Source organism: Nymphalis io, chromosome 1, assembly GCF_905147045.1.
Source record: "Nymphalis io chromosome 1, ilAglIoxx1.1, whole genome shotgun sequence".
Lineage (NCBI taxonomy): Eukaryota > Metazoa > Arthropoda > Insecta > Lepidoptera > Nymphalidae > Nymphalis > Nymphalis io.
The window spans coordinates 14659715-14678323 of record NC_065888.1 but is presented as its reverse complement, the minus strand read 5'-3'; the positions used below and the strand labels follow the sequence as shown (position 1 = coordinate 14678323).

At 32.3% G+C, this 18609-nt stretch overlaps 1 protein-coding gene and 2 non-coding genes across 3 annotated transcripts in view; 2 read left to right on the top strand and 1 right to left on the bottom strand.

Annotated features, from left to right (window-relative positions):
- Positions 1–10628, bottom strand: part of LOC126770699 (atrial natriuretic peptide-converting enzyme) — a 111063-nt gene extending 100435 nt beyond the window's left edge. Inside the window, exon 1 of the mRNA XM_050490208.1 lies at positions 10550–10628. Within this exon, the coding sequence (XP_050346165.1) occupies positions 10550–10565 (16 nt within the window). The 5' untranslated portion in view covers positions 10566–10628. The remainder of the gene's footprint in view (positions 1–10549) is intronic.
- Positions 10629–12490: 1862 nt separating this feature from the next.
- Trnai-uau (transfer RNA isoleucine (anticodon UAU)) lies at positions 12491–12582 on the top strand. The gene is given in 2 exon segments: positions 12491–12528; positions 12547–12582. It is a non-coding gene; the product is annotated as a tRNA-Ile (tRNA).
- Positions 12583–17281: 4699 nt separating this feature from the next.
- Trnai-uau (transfer RNA isoleucine (anticodon UAU)) lies at positions 17282–17373 on the top strand. Its single transcript is given in 2 exon segments — positions 17282–17319; positions 17338–17373. It is a non-coding gene; the product is annotated as a tRNA-Ile (tRNA).
- The last annotated feature ends 1236 nt before the right edge of the window (positions 17374–18609 follow it).

Sequence of the window (18609 nt, the reverse complement as noted above, 5' to 3'; positions counted from 1 at the left end):
AAACAGGTTTCTTATAGGCAAGTGTGCTACATCTTAGACCGTGTCGATGCTTAACATCAGGCAAGTCAACGGTCAAACGCTGGCCTATTAATAGTAAAAAAAAATAATAAATAATAATTACATTATATTTTTAATGTATGCTTATTATCGCATAAGCAATTTTTTATTCGTATTTTTTCTGTTATACTTAAGTTGTACTAATTTTTTCTCCAATATATGCTTACAAACACAAATATTTTTGTCTCTTTATTTTTGAATGAAATTTTAACGGAAAATATTTTTTTTGGATTAGCATTCCTAATAATCCAACAATTAAAAGCTATGATTTTCCGATACAAATATAATTGTGCTGGATATCTAGTCGGGACAGGAAGCAAATTGCTTTTGACCGATTGTAAAGCAGTTAGTATTTGCTTAAATTAATCTTATGCAGTGTAAAACACGACATCTTAGATTCCATTTATATTTAATTATAATTTAGTTTGAGTTAAATATAAGCCCCTATGCGTAAGTAATACTATCTCATCAATTATGTTCAAATCCAGTATAAGCACTAAAAAAAAATTTCAACAAATGAAAAAACAATATACATGTACTTGGTGGAAGAGCCTTGAGCAAGCCATTCATCACATATTTATATATAGAAGAATGAGTGAGCCAGTGTAACGGGCACAAGAGACATAATATCTTAGTCCCAAATAAAATATAATAACTTGCATATAGTTAGAGAAAATCGATTTTTACACATTACAACGATTATACAACAGCCACATAACATCTTAGTTCTCAACGTTCGTGGCGCATGTGTTAATATTTCTTACGGCGCTAATGTCAATGGGTGGTGGTAATCACTTACCGTCTGCCAATCTACATTATAAAATCAAATAGTCTGTTATCATGACAACAGCTACATTGAAACACCTTTAAGCACAATCAGAGTAAAAGTTCTACGTCCATTTTAAGTGTAGTATTAAAGACTCTTAGAACACGTTTCCGCAAGCATAATCACTATTATGCACGATCTTACTATTTAAATTAATCAATACACATTGTCCCGCTTCAGCGTGCTTGCTTTATTATACGCGCACAGGTAAGTTCTACGCTAAGATGCGCCAAATGTGTGTCGACTCTTCAAAGCGCTTATTCCATATTATAACAATTAAATCCTTTAAGCTCTGTAATCTCCAACAACAGCAACATATAAATGTATAATTGTTAGAGATTATCACAAAGCTTATTATACGAATACCACAAAGGCTGTAGAGGTATTATCGTCAATTAAGAATATTTGATAACGATATGTCTTCAAACACATACCCGAGATATTAGGGATAAACACACTTCATATCCTCACAATCAATACTTGCTTATTTATATAGGATTTTTGACAAAGGATAAATGATTAAGAAACTATATTACATAACTTTGTGCTTGCGACTTTATTTGTGACGTCATTATGTAATATGTACTTTGATACAGCTTATATGGGCTAGTGCTTCGACTACGTGAATCCTAACCAAAGATTGCGGGTTCAAAATCAAACACCTCTGTATTTTCATGTACTGTGTATAATGTATATAATAATTCATCTTCAAGGGACAAAACATCTTAGTTTTCAAGGTTGGTGGCGCACTGGTGATGTAAGAAATGGGTAATATTCGTCAGGGTTATTACGTCGCCAATCTTGGTAGTTACCACTTACGATCAGGCAATCCATTTTATTTAAAAAAAAAACCCTTTTGTATTCTTATTTTTACACGAATGTTCTTTAAGGCATATTAAAGATTCATGCTACGTTCACTCGTAAAACACTGTTTCTATTACGATTTCATACGATGTTGTCCGTCTCTTTCATTCTAGACGTTTTAATACACCTATGATGCTTGCTTGATGTCTCTTTTCTACTTTTGTAAATATGTATATCTGTCTCACTGTACACGGTGTCTTTATTGAGAGAGACTGAGGAGTCTACACAAAAATACTTTTTTTACGTTGAGCGTTTTCGTCTTGTTATTTTTAATTGTAAGTTTTATCGTGTACGGTAGTATCACATACGTCATACAAGTAAACGTTATAAGTTCTATTCAAGATATATGTATATGTATGCTGCGTTTTATGATGAAATATTTTTAATTAGTTTAATAATAGCCCGTTAATGTTTCACTTTAAAAAAAAGCCGAGATGGCCCAGTGGTAAGAACGCGTGAATCTTAACCGATGATCGTGGGTTCAAACCCGGGCAAGCACCACTGAATTTTCATGTGCTTAATTTGTGATTATAATTCATCTCGTGCTTTACGGTGAAGGAAAACATCGTGAGGAAACCTGCATGTGTCTAATTTCACTGAAATTCTGCCACATGTGAATTCTACCAACCCGCATTGGAGCAGCGTGGTGGAATAAGCTCCAAACCTTCTCCTCAAAAAGAGGAGAGGAGGCCTTTAGCCCAGCAGTGGGACATTCACAGGCTGTTACGGTAATGTTTCAATGGGCTTGGTTGGGTTAGTTACTCCACCTTCATTCCTACTTCAATGTGGGTGGTAATATTTGTATCAGCGGGCTCCCCTACACCGCGAATCACTATCTCACTTACAATTCAAGTCGGAACACAACAATACTAAGCATCGCTTGTCGCAACCCAGACGACCTTGCACGAAGCCCATCAAGTAAATTTACAGAATAATATGCCTTATATATGAATGTTTATGTTAAGCATATTTTGTAAGAAAGTTCCTAGTTTTTGTCATCTTATGTCATCTATAATACACTATTATTCATATGCTTATACTGTATATATTATAGCTCTGCATTTCATTTGTAAATATGTGTATGTATGGATATTTTTGTGTACTGTTGATTACTAACTACCGCCTTCACGGATTTCTGCTTAGTCTAAAGGTTGACTGGCAGAGAATGCCTTCAGGTATTAAGTTCGCCTCTTGTCCCAACTGGTCATCTTATTGTGATGGTCAATAAAGTTTTTTTAAATAAATAAATTAAATGTTTTTATATAAAACTATTATATAATCGAACTTTCATAGATTTTCACATCGAAAAGTCAATGAATCATTCCTGTCCGTGTTTAATCGTGTTGAATTTTGTTTCACGATTAAAAAAAATATATATACAAACATATATATATGCTTTCCATCCAAACAAAAATGTTCAAAAGAGAAGAAATTATGAGATCAAAATGTGTTATCTGCAATCCTAAAAACCGTTGAATAAAATAGCGATCGCGACTCCCAACTCATAATATTAATTCCAGTACACAGTCGCTGGTCGAATTTGTAATCTAAGACTCTTTGTAACCGAACGAGTACGTGGGACGAACGAAATGAAAGGTAAGCATACGTAATATGTTTCGAATTAAACGTTATGTAGAATCAACTCTCTAATCTGCTCTCGATAATCTCATCAAAAAACAATTTTTAAATAAAGCTTTCTCGTCTCTTATTTTTAGACTTTATTTTTAGTTCAGTTTCTCAGTGTTATATAAATTTCGAATATTCGAAAATTTAGTCATTTAAACAATAATTCTTTTACAGAAAAAAACATGCTACTAATGTATTGTACAGTATTTTATTTTTGGTTTTTGTATTTTTTTGTTAATTCTTTTATTTCTTTTAATATGTTTTTCGAGTATTTGCCGTCAATGTGAATATCTGCTCAAATAAAGTTGACTGGCAAGGAATGCCTAGATTTAAGAGCGCCTTTTGTACCATACTATTGTATAGAGACAAAAAAATTATACATAAAAATAAGTAAAAAATGAAACAAGTCACAAAATATCATAGATTTTGAAATTACAGTGAGATTTTCTAAATACATCGAGATATTTGTATGAGACAACGTTGAAAGAACTGATTACTGACACAACAGTATAGTTTATTCAATAAAATAAAACTAAACCGCTCATATTTTTATGCTTCAATAATATGGCTACCATTACTGTTATACATTAAAAGAAAGAACGCAATTCGTGCTAATTTCAGATAACAATAACGAAGCGGAAAGCTAGAAAATCGGAACAACAATTAGCTGAGAAAACAGTCAATAACGTTAACATTTTATTACACTAAAGTAAGTTCAGTACTTTTTAAGTCATTGTATAAAAAAAACACACCCAACAATGTTACATTTGGCGAACTCGAGTAAGCGGCAACAAAAGCGCGACTCTTATCACTGCTATTTGCAAATCTATTTGAGAAATCTATATACTCGGAAATCAACAAACACATATATATATATATATATGTGTTTATATATATATATATATATATATATAAACACATATATATATATATATGTGTTTATATATATATATATATATATATATATATATATATATATATAATTTATTCCATCTATTCAATCTATACAAGTATAATTAACATTTTAATATATAATATGGGTCACCTGATGGTAAGTGGTCACCAACGCCAATAGACATTAGCATTGTAAGAAATGTTAACCATCGCTTACATCATCAATGCGCCATCAACCTTGAGAACTAAAATGTTATGTCCCTTGTGCCTGTAATTATACTGGCTCACTCACCCTTCAAACCGGAACACCACAAAATCCAAGTACTGCTGTTTTGCGGTAGGATATCTGATCAGTGGGTGGTACCTACCCAGACGAGCTTGCACAAAGCTCTATCACCACTAGATATACTGATGAGTAATATTTATGATCAAACAAATAATGTCCAGATTTTATAAATGTATTTACAGATGGATTACAAGTAAATAAGGTATTATGAATTAACAATAGTGAAAAATCTTTTAACATTAAATGCAATTTCTACGTCAATATTTTACACGTTTTGATAAAATTAAATGTGGTTGAAATAAAAATTCTTAAATTTAAAAATAATGAAAAAATTCAGTAGTTTTAGATAGACTTTTTGGCAACGGAAACTTTTGAATTTGACAAAAACATTGAAGCATCATCATTATTAAATATTTAATAATTATGGTCTTTTTTTTTGGTAAGCCGAGATGGCCCTGTGGTAAGAACGCGTGAATCTTAACCGATGATCGTTGGTTCAAACCCGGGCAAGTACCACTGAATTTTCATGTGCTTAATTTGTGATTATAATTCATCTCGTGCTTTACGGTGAAGGAAAATATCGTGAGGAAACCTGCATGTGTCTAATTTCACTGAAGTTCTGCCACATGTGAATTCTACCAACCCGCATTGGAGCAGCGTGGTGGAATAAGCTCCAAACCTTCTCCTCAAAAAGAGGAGAGGAGGCCTTTAGCCCAGCAGTGGGACATTCACAGGCTGTTACGGTACGGTATGGTCTTTTTTAATAACTGGTCGACAAGATTTCATCCACGTCAAATATTTCTAAGCCGCTCTTGTTACATGTATCATTATTTTCTAACTTTCCTCACTAATTGGGGTAACGCAAAAATCATTTACTTAAATAGGACTGGTAGCTTCTGTGATTCCTGTTATAAAACAAACACACTACACACACTTTTAAATACTATACTAGTTACTCCGTGGTTTGTAGTAGGCTATGCATCTTATAAAATACATAATGAGTCTTAATAAATATGATAACTATTCCAAAAACTCTAGTTAAAATTATTAATAAGCCTCAATAGATACAGTAACTTGAAATACTTTTAAAAGTTATGTAGTTATAAGTTCACATTAAAGGACAGAAATCTTTGTGAGTTACTTAAAGAAACATACCAACGAAAGTTACACATGACCAAGTTGAGCAAACTCACAAAACTCAAATCTCGACGGGTCTAAGTTGTACGGCACTAACGTGGGATCGTCCGCCCGACTCTAATTACTGCTGTTCGCAACTCAAACATTCTACTTTGTAGTCGAAAATCTACGAACTTAAGATCAGTAACTCATTTAGGATATGTTCGATGAAATCATACACAGAATATCAGATACATAAACTCATTCGATCATTTGAAACATGTGTAACTTATTCGTAACTTATTTGCAACTTGTTTTCAGTTCATAGTGTTCTTAAGTCGTTGGAAGATATAATAATAAATAAAGCACTAGAAGTTCTCGGGATGCAATTAATACGCCGTCCCTCAGTCGGTGTAAATCCTCATATAATGTCGTATTTGTATGTTTGTTCAAGATTACGTAATTGCTTTATAGGTATAGAATTTTATTTTTTTACAATAATAAAAACCTAATAATATAAGTCAGTGTAAATTATAATATTAAGTCATAATATATAATCTAAATATGATTAAGATTAATTGTTTAATAATAAACCAAATTTAAAAAAAAAAGTAAAGAATTAACTACCATAAGAGTAATTATTATTAATCATGGTTTTGTTGTTTTTATATCCATTGCAAAATTTAAAATTAATTGAATTAAACAACTATTATGAGCCTTTTATGTTTTTAGTCTAAGACTAACAACGAGACACTAGAATTCTAACTATTTACTATACTTCACAGCGAATAGAAGCCCCACAGGATTCGATTGTCTTCGACGTCCGAAGTAACGAAACCCTAGCAGTTGTAATCATTCTAATTCCAGCAAATACTGTGATTAATATCATTAAAACTGCTTTCATAATACGGATTCATGTTTTATTTATATCTAAGATTACTAAGGATAATAATATTATATATATTTATGGTAATTTAATGAATCCTTACTAATATTATAAATGTGAAAGTGAGTTTCTTTGTTTGTTACACTTTTACGTCTTGACTGCTCAACCGATTATCATGAAATTTTTACACATTCAGGGCTACAGAAAAGTACATAGGGTGAAATGTACGTTATAATAACGTCTTAAAAAAGTGGTATATTGAGTTTTTGAGTTTAAATATATGATATTAATGGAATGAAATCAAAATATAAAAGTTAATAAATATCATATTTTATATAAAAACAATTTAACTCCGAGCCGGGAAGTAATAATTTATTCTAATATACGAAAGCACCTCTGTCTGTCTGTTATGCTTTTACGGCTAAACAACTTAACTATTTTGAAGCAAGCTAAGCCCAAAGGAAGAACACAGGCTTTTTTATAAGTAACACGAGTAAGGTGCAGGACACGAGCCATCCAAAACACGTGGGCAAAGCTGCCGACGAAAACTAGTGAAAATATTAATAGTCTCGTTATTTCGAAGTTCAAGCGCACTGCTTTCATAGCAATAAGGTGAGCCAGCTATCGCTTCAGTCAGACAGCCTTTTAATACTTTCGTTTGTGGAATATGAAATAGTAAGTCTTATCACATGAAACCATATTGAAAGTTAATTGTTACAAGATTAACATTAAGCGGCCAATTTCAATTAAGTTTATCCAACTGCGCAGGATATATTATAGGGCATAAGTGTGTGCGCAAACACAGATACTTAATCTATCTCAAACTCATAATCCAATCGGATGACAATCCTACACGACCGAAAAGAGTTTAGGCGCAAGATTAACGGTTTTACGAGATTTCGGATTCACGGGAGTAACACACTTTTAACTTCTAGACTCCTGGCTTCTACTGAGATTTTTTGGCAGAAAAGCCCATTAACTTTTAATGGCCCGACCTGGGGTCTAAGCCCGTGATCTTGGGATCTGTGTCGTTATATCTAACCACTAGACCAACGAGACAATCAAGGAAAAAAATATAAAATATAAATAAAAACTTGGTATAGAAATCATTCAGAATAAATAAAAAATACATACACAAATAACAAGAAAAATAAGCATTGATACATTATTAACAAATGAATTCGTTAGGATAGTCCTAACGTCACACACGTCAGTATAAATGCAGATGTACATATGTAGACCGCCTGAGTTATGGAATAATCCAACAATACCAGACTTATTGTGTCATCGTTAAGCTACGTAATAAAAGCTTAACATGATATAATTGTAATTAATAAGACTTATTACTCAAGAAAAGATTATACAGATGATATAGTATGAAGTTAATATTCGTTATTTTCTATGCACGATAATTAATAAATAAATTGTATTCAATTATTTATGTGACTTTATTATCAAAAACTGGGGTAGATTTAAATTTAATCTTGTAAAACGATACAAAAGTGCTCGCAAGAGCCTACTAGAAAAAACTTTTGATTTTTTAATTATTTTTTTCAATTTTAACGTGGAAAATAAGTTAATTAGTGTCTTAAAATTAATTAAGGGTAACCTTCATTAGTTGCTCCCCAGTCGAGAAAGAGAGAAACCTAATTAAATTAAAAATACCTAATAATACGACTGTGAGCCTGCTATCTGTGTCTCACAGGCCTTGCCGAGTCTTACCCCAGAGGTAATTATATTTTCTTATTAAGATCCTAGCTACCAATAATACAAATACCTACCTATAAACTCACTTGCAATATATTTACGTGGACTTTTGAATCATTTTATAAGTATTTTTTTAAATGTAATTTTATTATTATTATAGTGATGAATTATTATTCATCCTTTTTATTTAAATATACAAACTTACTCTTAAGAATTTAATTAGAAAAAGTATGTGACAAATCCACTTTAATAATAATAATAATTATTATATCCTGGAACATTTTTCACACACGGCCATCTGATCCCAAATTAAGCTTGTACAAAGCCTTTGTTATGGCAACCAGACAACTGATATACTACACATACTACTTTTTTTTTGTAAATACATACTTATATAGATAATTACACCCAGACTCAGGACAAACATACATGTTCATGCACACAAATGTCGGTACTGGGTGGTAATCGAACCCACAACCTTCGGCGTGAAAGGCAAGTGTTCTACCAACCACGCCAACCGGCTCGTCAATAATAACATATTAAATAGCTCCGCCTGCATCTAGTGCAAGGCTCATTAAAACCTGACCACCAGTTATTAATAAAAATAAGCTTTATATAAGAATACACTCTATACTAGTTAATACAATAATGGTTGCGTAAATTCTTATTTTATTTATATATATCTATCTTTCAACTTTGTAGCGAGGTAAAGAAACAACCAGTTTTTAATTTTAATCATCAGGCTTTTAACGCAAAAAGTCTTATCAAAATCGGTCTACCAGTTTTCGCGCGATTAAACAAAAAGGCAAGCACTAATTTCGTAATAGCATAATTGTCAAATAGTGGTCTTTCATCGATGCGTTCATCGAAAATTCAATCAATGATTGGAATCGAATAATTATATTACGAACTGATACGAATCTCATTCCATTATTGAAGGATAAGTCAGCTTATCAAATTAGTTGATAACTGAAGTGTTATTTTAATAGTTATTGAATAAGAGTGCACCGGGCTAGTGGAAGTTTTAACGAATATATTTAAAGAGAATTCTATTGATGCGAGCACTGTGTATAGTGAAAATAGTAATTTTAATTAAGAATCAAAGAAATTCTTTACATAGCGTAGGAATAACAAGTTTAGAACGAATTAATTTGACTTTTCACTTTGACTATTCGTCCGTCTGAGTGGGTGGTACTCACATACACTCGTCATACGTTCTACCGCCAAACAACAATACTATAGTTGTATTCCGGCTTGAGCCGGCTTAACAACAAGCAACAATGGCACAACGAATGTCAAGATTGGTGGCGCGTTGTCATTGTAAGGGATGTTTAATATTTCTAACAGTACCAATGTCTATGGCCGGTGGTGACTTACCACCAGGTGGTGTATGTTCAAGAATGCCTTCACATTTGAAATAAAACAAAAATAATTACAGAACACAGCTTCGACTTATCTCTGAAATACAACGGCAAAATTGTCTAGATATAATACTAAGTGACCCTAAATTTCCCACTGTCAAACAAAGGTCCAGTCTCCTCTTGAGGAGACGGTTTCGATGGACGACATAATGTATAAAAACAAATTAACCGCATGAGAAATCTATGGAGCTTTCTTTGGATACTTCGGTCAAATTGAATCTTCGTATCCGAATTCATTCACTGGTGGTAGGGTTTTGTGCAAGCTCGTCTGGGTAGGTACCACCTACTCATCAGATATTCTACCGTAAAACAGCAGTACTTGGTATTGTTGTGTTCTGGTTTGAAGGGTGAGTGAGTCAGTGTAAATTTTTTTTATAGAATTGGTAAGCGGACGAGCAAATGGGACACCTGATGGTAAGTGGTCACCAACGCTTACATCGCCAATGCGCCACCAACCTTGGCAACTATCTCAAATTGCTCGTCCACCTACATATACTAAATAAAAAAATAAAAATAAAAACTTGCTATTTATTATTCTTTGTTTGAAAAATCATTCAAATGTAAAACTTATTATTTAATTGTCCGGTTTGGTTCAATAGTAATTAGCATATTGTTTAATTTCAAATAAGAGATTAAGATAACATCGTAAGGTCGTAGAGAAAACAGTAATTAAGTACAATTTTATTGCATATGTTTGTAAAGAACTAACGTCTCTTATTAACGTTTCATACAATGAAAGACATGAATACTATCTTACATATTAACCGGGGCAAAATTCGCATTACGCTCTGACATTCTTAACGAGACGACATTGCTTAGAAATAGTATTCTATAACAAAGGCGATAAGGTTTAAAATTGTACATACCTTTGAAAGAGGCCATCTTGTCCGGGAGGCCTGGATACTCTCATTTATCAGAGAATTCAGCGTCTAATTATACGTTGAACATCGCGAGACGTGTGCTTTTACCTGCAGGATAAATTATTTGGTTAATTTAACATGTCAAATTAGGAGGCGTGTGCAAATGCGTGTGATTAACAAATTAATTACAAGAATATATGAAACTATAAGAATGGTGTATTCCTTAAATAATTATCATGAGCCAGACAATTACGGTGACGGGCTTGATATTTCTCATTTAAATGCAAATATGTTATTTTTTCGTACAGTTTTTCATGATATGTTTGCTGTATATAATACTTCGAGTTTTCTAATTTCGGTCTTCTTTAAATTGGTATATTTTAAAAACTCTGCGTGTTAATTGTATGTAACAGTCATTTTATTTTGTTACAGTATATTTGTACAAGTGCAAACTATATTATTTTAAATCCTCTATCTGCAAATCCTTCAAACTGAATACTCTTTTAACGTACAATTTATCGATTAACATAAAATCCGAAAAGAAACGTTTTTATTAGACCGCCTTCAATGTAAGCTTTGTATGGATTTTATTTCTTTCTCAAAAACATGACGATCAATTTCAATTATTGACACTGCGTTATATTTATAGGGATTTCTCATGGATATCGGCTTATTAGTTTCATAGTTATATAGTAATTATGCTCACAATAACGCTCACTTCTAACACTAACTTCTGACAGTTAATCTTCCAAGTTCGTATTATTTTAATGTGAAACATATATGGGGGCGACGCGGGGGTAAGGCAGACTTATATGCCGCGGCGGCAAACGTATGACGCTCTCTTAGGCAGTCATGCCTCTCTCCGCCGCCGCGTTCTACTCCCTTGTGTGAGCGCGGCACGTGTACTATATACTACGATACTGCATATTATTATTTATTTTAATTCGTATTTATTTATTGGTTTTCTTATTTTTTAAATATTTTTTTGTTTGCTTTTAATTTACGCAAAATAATATTTATCCTTTGACATCTACTAGCAGTTCAATATATGTTGAAAATGCGTTTATTTTAACATGAAAATCGAAACAGAACTTACAAAACAAAGGTTCTCTCTGATAAAAGACTTGCTTACAGAATGTGGCTAGCGCAAATAATTTTGACATTTCGTTTTGTATCATCACAAAATTTTGCAATATTTTACATATTTGTTTCATTTTTTAAGATATATATTTATAAGCTCTTGTATGTGAATGTATTACTAAGTTTATTTACACACTTTTTGAATCTGTGTTTATATTTAAGCAGACTTGCTATGCATTGCCTTGGTGTGCACCGACTCTAAAAATAGTAATAGTTTTTTTATTTATCACAAATACATTACGTTACATTACGTTATCCACAAATGTTATATAATATTCGATGATCACAAACATCTAATCTAGGCCGAGCCTGTATCTTAGATGTTAGTTTAATAATTGATTAGGTATTGTTCTCTATTTAATTCTTAGAAATACTTATTAATATTTTTAATTTGTTAGTTTAAGTGTACAAACTTTTTAGAGTTAAATTTGAGTTAGATTTTTTAAATTAAATAATAATTGTTCCTTCCTAACGAGCTGCTCAAATGAGACAGTGTCGTTAAGAGAAACATTGCTCCTTCGCCTGAACTCCCTTCGGTCGTGTCAGATCAATGATTTAACGTACTAGGAGAGTCAGAGTGCAACAGTAACTTTGTTTATCAGTACACTTACATGTGTTCTATAATGTAGCGTAGTGTTCTTTTCTTGCGCTACTTTCAGCAAGCAGCACGTCCGACTCAGTACTTGTACATAGAGAGAAATGTCGGAAGCGTTTTATTTCACAACTTTAACTAGAAACTAACTTGAAATTTCAAAGAAAGCATTTCAAGAAAAGCTAACTATTGATTTTTTGACAGCAAAGCTATCAGCTCCAGTGGCGCAATCGGTAAGCGCACGGTACTTATAGCGCAGCACGTGTGAGACATGCCGGGGTTGTGAGTTCGAGCCTCACCTGGAGCAATATTTTTATAACTTTTCATATCATATTTAACATTTAACTGGCCCATTGCTTAGCTTATATAGCTTAAGGATTCTATAGTCCAGGGTTCAAGCTGCGGTTGAGAGGGAGGGTGATAAACAGAAACAGAGTACACTTGTGCTTATATACATAAATAAACAAAGTAGATAAATTGCGAGTCTTACCCGCTAGTCTCAAGCTATTAAGCGTTGTGAACAATACTCTAATACTATCTCGTAAGCAAATGACTAATCATAGCAGTCTCAGCTACTTTGAATTAACTGTCTCGTAACGCTAAATTGCATTGCAATTTAGGTTTTATAATTTGCTACATAAGGTATATACTTCCTCAATTGTTCGTACCTTGCCCTTCTTACAAGCGACGTGTTTTGAGGCTTTCAACTGGAACACGCCTAAAATAATGAACTCTTTTGTCAAGTATAAACATTTTTACCAGACGGTAAACTATTTCACGTTTGTATTTTCATCTAGCAACTTGAGACGTTTCTGTAACTCATATTTTTTATCTACTAGTTACCCATCCCAGCTTTGTACGGGTGGAATAAGGGTCAACGTATAACGTTTTTATCGTAAAACATATGTCGTTGTAATAAATCTATACAAGTCACTAAAGCTCCAAGTCGATATTCTGACATATTCATCATTCATTTTTCCATATTTATTATATTACAGCCAAATTATACAGAACTGTAATAAATTATACACCTAAACCTTACTCATGTATTATACTCCGTCCATTGGTAGTTCTTGAGTTTATCACGTTCAGACACAGACACGACCGGGATTTTGTTTTATAATGTGTAGTAATAAAGATTTCAACCAATATGGTCCAGTGTTCATGTGTGTATTTGTGTTTATAGTAATTTATCTCTTAATTTACGGTAAGGAAAACATTAGCAGAAACTTCGAATGTGACGAATATAATTCTGAAAAATATGTAACCGCAAAGTCACAATAAAACAGCTAGGTGGAATAAGCTCAAGCTCATTTACTGAATTATTGGAATTAAATTAAAATATCTACATTCAATGAAAATAATCATAATATTTCACGTCTTATTTGTATAATGTATGAAATGTTAATTGCAATGTGTTAATTAAAAACCTGCAGATGGCTGCCAGCGAGCTTAAATTCATAACACAATATGACGGCAGAATAGAGCATGCCAAAAATGACAGATGCCATTTTACCACAGACTATACAGACGTTTAGAATGGTGAATGGAATATTTTAAAAATAGAATTCCACAATAATATATAAACTAAAATTGCCCATTCGAACTAGAGTTACTATATTGTTTGGGGTGTTACCCGGTAGTATTGGCACTGTGAGACTTCAAAAATAAAACCACCGAGTATGTACTGCTGGTCAGATAGTGTGATTGTTCTCCTTTTATAAATTTACAAAAACTTATATTGTACTTTAGAAAAAACATTCCTATAGCGCGATGTAAAGTATATCTAACGCCATCTATTGACGTGAAGGTAAACTAAGCAATACTAGGCATAATGTAATCTGATCTTGAACATATATAGATTTTGTCATATCTTAAAAATCATTATTCAACTTAACTTATATATATTCTTGCATCCCCTCTTGCTATATAAAAAATAAATGTCTTGCGAATCATTTCAAATTCTTGTAAGAGCTTTAGTCTAAATAATCAAGGCGATAAAATCGCCCTCTTTTTTCATATGAGAAAGATTTCTTATCGCTTCATCAAATATGCCGTTGGCTAGAACCTTCGATATAAAAGCAATGTACTGCAATGAGCCACTGAAACTCTTTCACAGTATTTGCTATTTACTCTTTACTCTACTACGATACCAGCAAAGCGATTATATATTTGATTTCAAGTAAGCTTTATGGTATTGATATTTTTTCCATGAATGAATATTAGTACCTAAAGTATGCGCATAAATACATTTTTTTAAGAGAACCGAAATGTTTGTATATTTAACATGGTAATTTAAGGTTTTAACAATTCAATTTTAAAATATATAGGTTATTTATTGAGATAGATACTTGGTTAAAGAGCCTTATGCACGCCCATCTAGGAAGATACAACCCACGCAACATATATAGTACCGCCAAGCAGTCTTCCCATTTGAAAGGTGAATGATAGCGTTACACACAAAGCAAATAAAATCTTAATTCCCAAGGTTGGTGGCTCAATGTCAGCATAAGGAATGTTAATATTTCTAACTGTCAATGTCTTGGTGTGGAGTGGTGGTAGCCACTTACCATCCGGTGGCTCAGTTGCCCGCTCGCTTAAGTATTTCATAAAAAATGTGATACTCTATATAATGTCCAGCTAAGACCAACGGTACGAAGTCAGTAAAGTATAACGTGAATGGAACAAAGCGTATAATTTAATCTATCCATGCACAAATTGTACAAAATAAAATGTACTATTTCAACAGAAATCAGCCACTACGTAAAAGTCCTATTTTTAAAGTCATCAATACACAAAACTGTATAGCTGATGTATTTATCTAAAATTATCGAAATTATTTGTGTCATAGATATGAATTTGTATCTTCTATGCATTTTATATCTATGTGGGCTTCAATTTCGAGTTGAACGAGCTCAAACAAGACAGCAGTAGTTCGCACAATATGCTTCCTATCAAATAATGCGGTGAGAGACTGTGCATCCCTGTTTAAATAGCCAACCGATTTCATTTCCTGAGCGCACCAGTTCCACCGCAGAATTTGTTTTTTACCTCCCAACGTTCACGCTCATATTTTGGAAAATAAAAAATCATTATCATCGAACGATTTCGAGATTTGAAATTCATTTTATTTTCCAGGGCTCACTCAAAGCATTTACAACTGTCATTTCCATGTAAATTTTTTAATCCAAATGACAATTTTTCGAGTTAAAATTTCAGAGAGAGAGAAATTTACCTATCTACTCATCTCATATTTCGTGTCTGTGAAGACTTTATTATTTCTTTTATTTTTCACAATAATAATCTATCATAATAATATATTTATCTATTGATTCAGGTTAACACTTAGCAACTATTCATATGATTGAACTATTGATATGCGTATATAAAATAAAACTATTATTTCGAGAAATTGTATTTTAAATAAAAACGACATTGTATTTATAGTAAGTCACGGCCAGCCTTTCGATCCTCTTTAAATAGGTTTCCAATTTCATTTCCTGGTCGCATTTTGCCGCAAATCAAGGCCTTTACAGTCACCGAAACTGTTGAAATATGTCGCGTGTCTATTTCTTGTTGTCAATTTTATTTCAAATACGTTTAATAAATAAATAAATTAAATGCATAAAACTCACTACATATAGATTCACTATGGCTTCAAATTGGATCAATGCGAAACAAATTAGTATTAATATACTTTTGATAACGATATCTGACTGGCTGGTCTGACTGATATCAGACTGACTTAGTTACAGACATATAAGTTAAATATGACCAGTAAATATCTTAGTACAGAACCGAAACTTTAACTGTGTAATTAAGTGAACAATGGAAGTGCATTGTAGATTGTAGACCACTTTTGGGGCTGTATTGACTTTGGAAACTTTGATAACTCTACGAGTTTCATATATTACATTACTCCGACGCTAAATTTGACGATCTAACGTAACATTTCAGTGACAGGTAATTATGAAATTTGGACAGTTTCAACTCTTATTAAAAAAAATCAAAAACATGAATTCGTTGCCTAATACCTCAGCTGATTAAAACATGTGCTACGGTATCCAACTAAGTGCTACGAACGCTACGAAACTACAACAACCCACATTACAAAGTCTAGTTCGACACAATAAATAGACCAATAATTATATTATATAATAAAGTTGACTATGAATGTATCGAATTTACGGTAGTCTAGGTTACTTTGTAAGCTAAAATTAAATACCATACTTTATATTTTTTTCTTATCTAATAAAATATTATATCAATTTTTATGTAACGTAAGAAGTTCCACTAGGTGTGGAATTTTATATACTTTATAAATAATGGGCCTGTCGAAGGTAAGTAGCGAATCGGGAAAGTCTTGAAGATTTAATGTGAATTAAACTCAAAGTGATTTTTGATATGACAGTCTAAGGAAATTTATGACCTAGCTATCGTTTAAAATAATTAAATAGAGACATTAGAAACTCAGCTGCAGATAGAAGTTTTTGTTTTTTTTTTTGTAAAGGACAAATAAATTCAAACATAAATATTATATGATAGTAGTATTTAATTAGACTGAGGCTGTATTAGTCTAGACAGATGAATTTTTACTGACCAAAAACCATAAATATTGAGATTTCAATTCAAACGCCAAACGTTCAAACGCCAAGTTACCTTTCGAGAATAGTCAAATGTTAGCCGCCATCTTGAAATTTCCATTAACAAATTATATAATATTAAGTATAAAGAAAATATATAAGTTAACAAAACATATGTTTATAAAAAAAGTTAATATCTTACGTTGAGGCGTTTATATAAGACCGAAATCGACGTAACGTTACATGATAACGTTAAATGATGGTTAAAAATTACCTGACCAACTCATTACATGTGAAGTAAAACGTTAGAAAAGTTTTACTCAAAACTTTAATAAGCAACTAACTTAAAATAACAATCTTATCGTGCCCAAAGAAAGCATCAAGAAAAACTTAGTCATTGATTTTTTGACAGCAAAGCTATCAGCTCCAGTGGCGCAATCGGTCAGCGCACGGTACTTATAGCGCAGTACGTGTGAGACATGCCGGGGTTGTGAGTTCGAGCCTCACCTGGAGCAATATTTTTAATATATTTTCTGATCACACTCAACTGTAAAGGCGATGGTGCTGCGAATGATTTATTTCCGATATATCCGATAACTCATGATTGCCGTTCAATTGAAATACGAGACTGCACTAGTCAGTGTTTAGGCAAGTGGCCGCCATGACCAAAATCTTGTAATAGCTTATTATTCAAGGAAATACAGATTCCAACACTAATGAGGCGAAAGCTTACCATGTAGAAATTGTAATAACAGAAAATGTCGAAAATACTTTTTTAATTTATTTGTATTTTTTTATCTTATACTGTGACGTTCATAAATAAACGAGTTTGTTTATTTCATACATATATATTTCTGAGTAAAAAAATTAAAGTAACCACGTAAGTATACTATGTAGTAGAGATTTGTCCAGGTCCATCTGGATAGGTTAACGCATCACATATAATATTTTACCGCCAATTAGCAAACATTTTACTGGTGGTAGGGCTTTATACAAGCTCGTCTGGGTAGGTGTCACCTACTCATCAGATATTCTACAGCAAAACAACAGTACTTGATATTGTTGTATTTCGGTTTGAAGGGTGAGTGAGCCAGTGTAATTACAGGCACAAGGGACATAACATCTTAGTTCCCAAGGTTGGTGGCGTTGGCATTGTAAGCCATGGTTAACATTACAATGCCAATGTCCATGGACGTTGTGACCACTTACCATCAGATGGCCCATATGCTCGTCTAATTGTATAATTAATACCTAATAATAATAAAACTAAACTATCGATGTTGTCACTTTTTTTTTAAAGTAATGGATTGCTGTAAGTTATCTATGAAAGATATATGTTGTCGCTGATTTTTTTGTAGATTTACAAATGTAATTCATTCATTATGTATATTTTTTTATTATATATAGGCATATTTGTTATATATCGGAAGAGTTTTCATAGAAAGCGCCTTGACCGACAAATATCTCTCCGACTACGCCGGCTATATCTCAATAAATATGAAATACATAGCCTTTATCCGAGCAAAAAATAATTTGAAACTTACATATAAAACCGATCAATAGCTTTAAAAACCAGGGAAAGCAATCAAAAAAAAGAACTACATTTTTATAATACTGGTATGATATTTAAACGGTTCCCAGAAAAATATTTAATCTGAAAAATATAGTTTGATTAATGATATACATAAAAAGCGGAAAGGAAAGACACTGTGACATTATATATTTTTTATTGAATATATATTATTATGTAT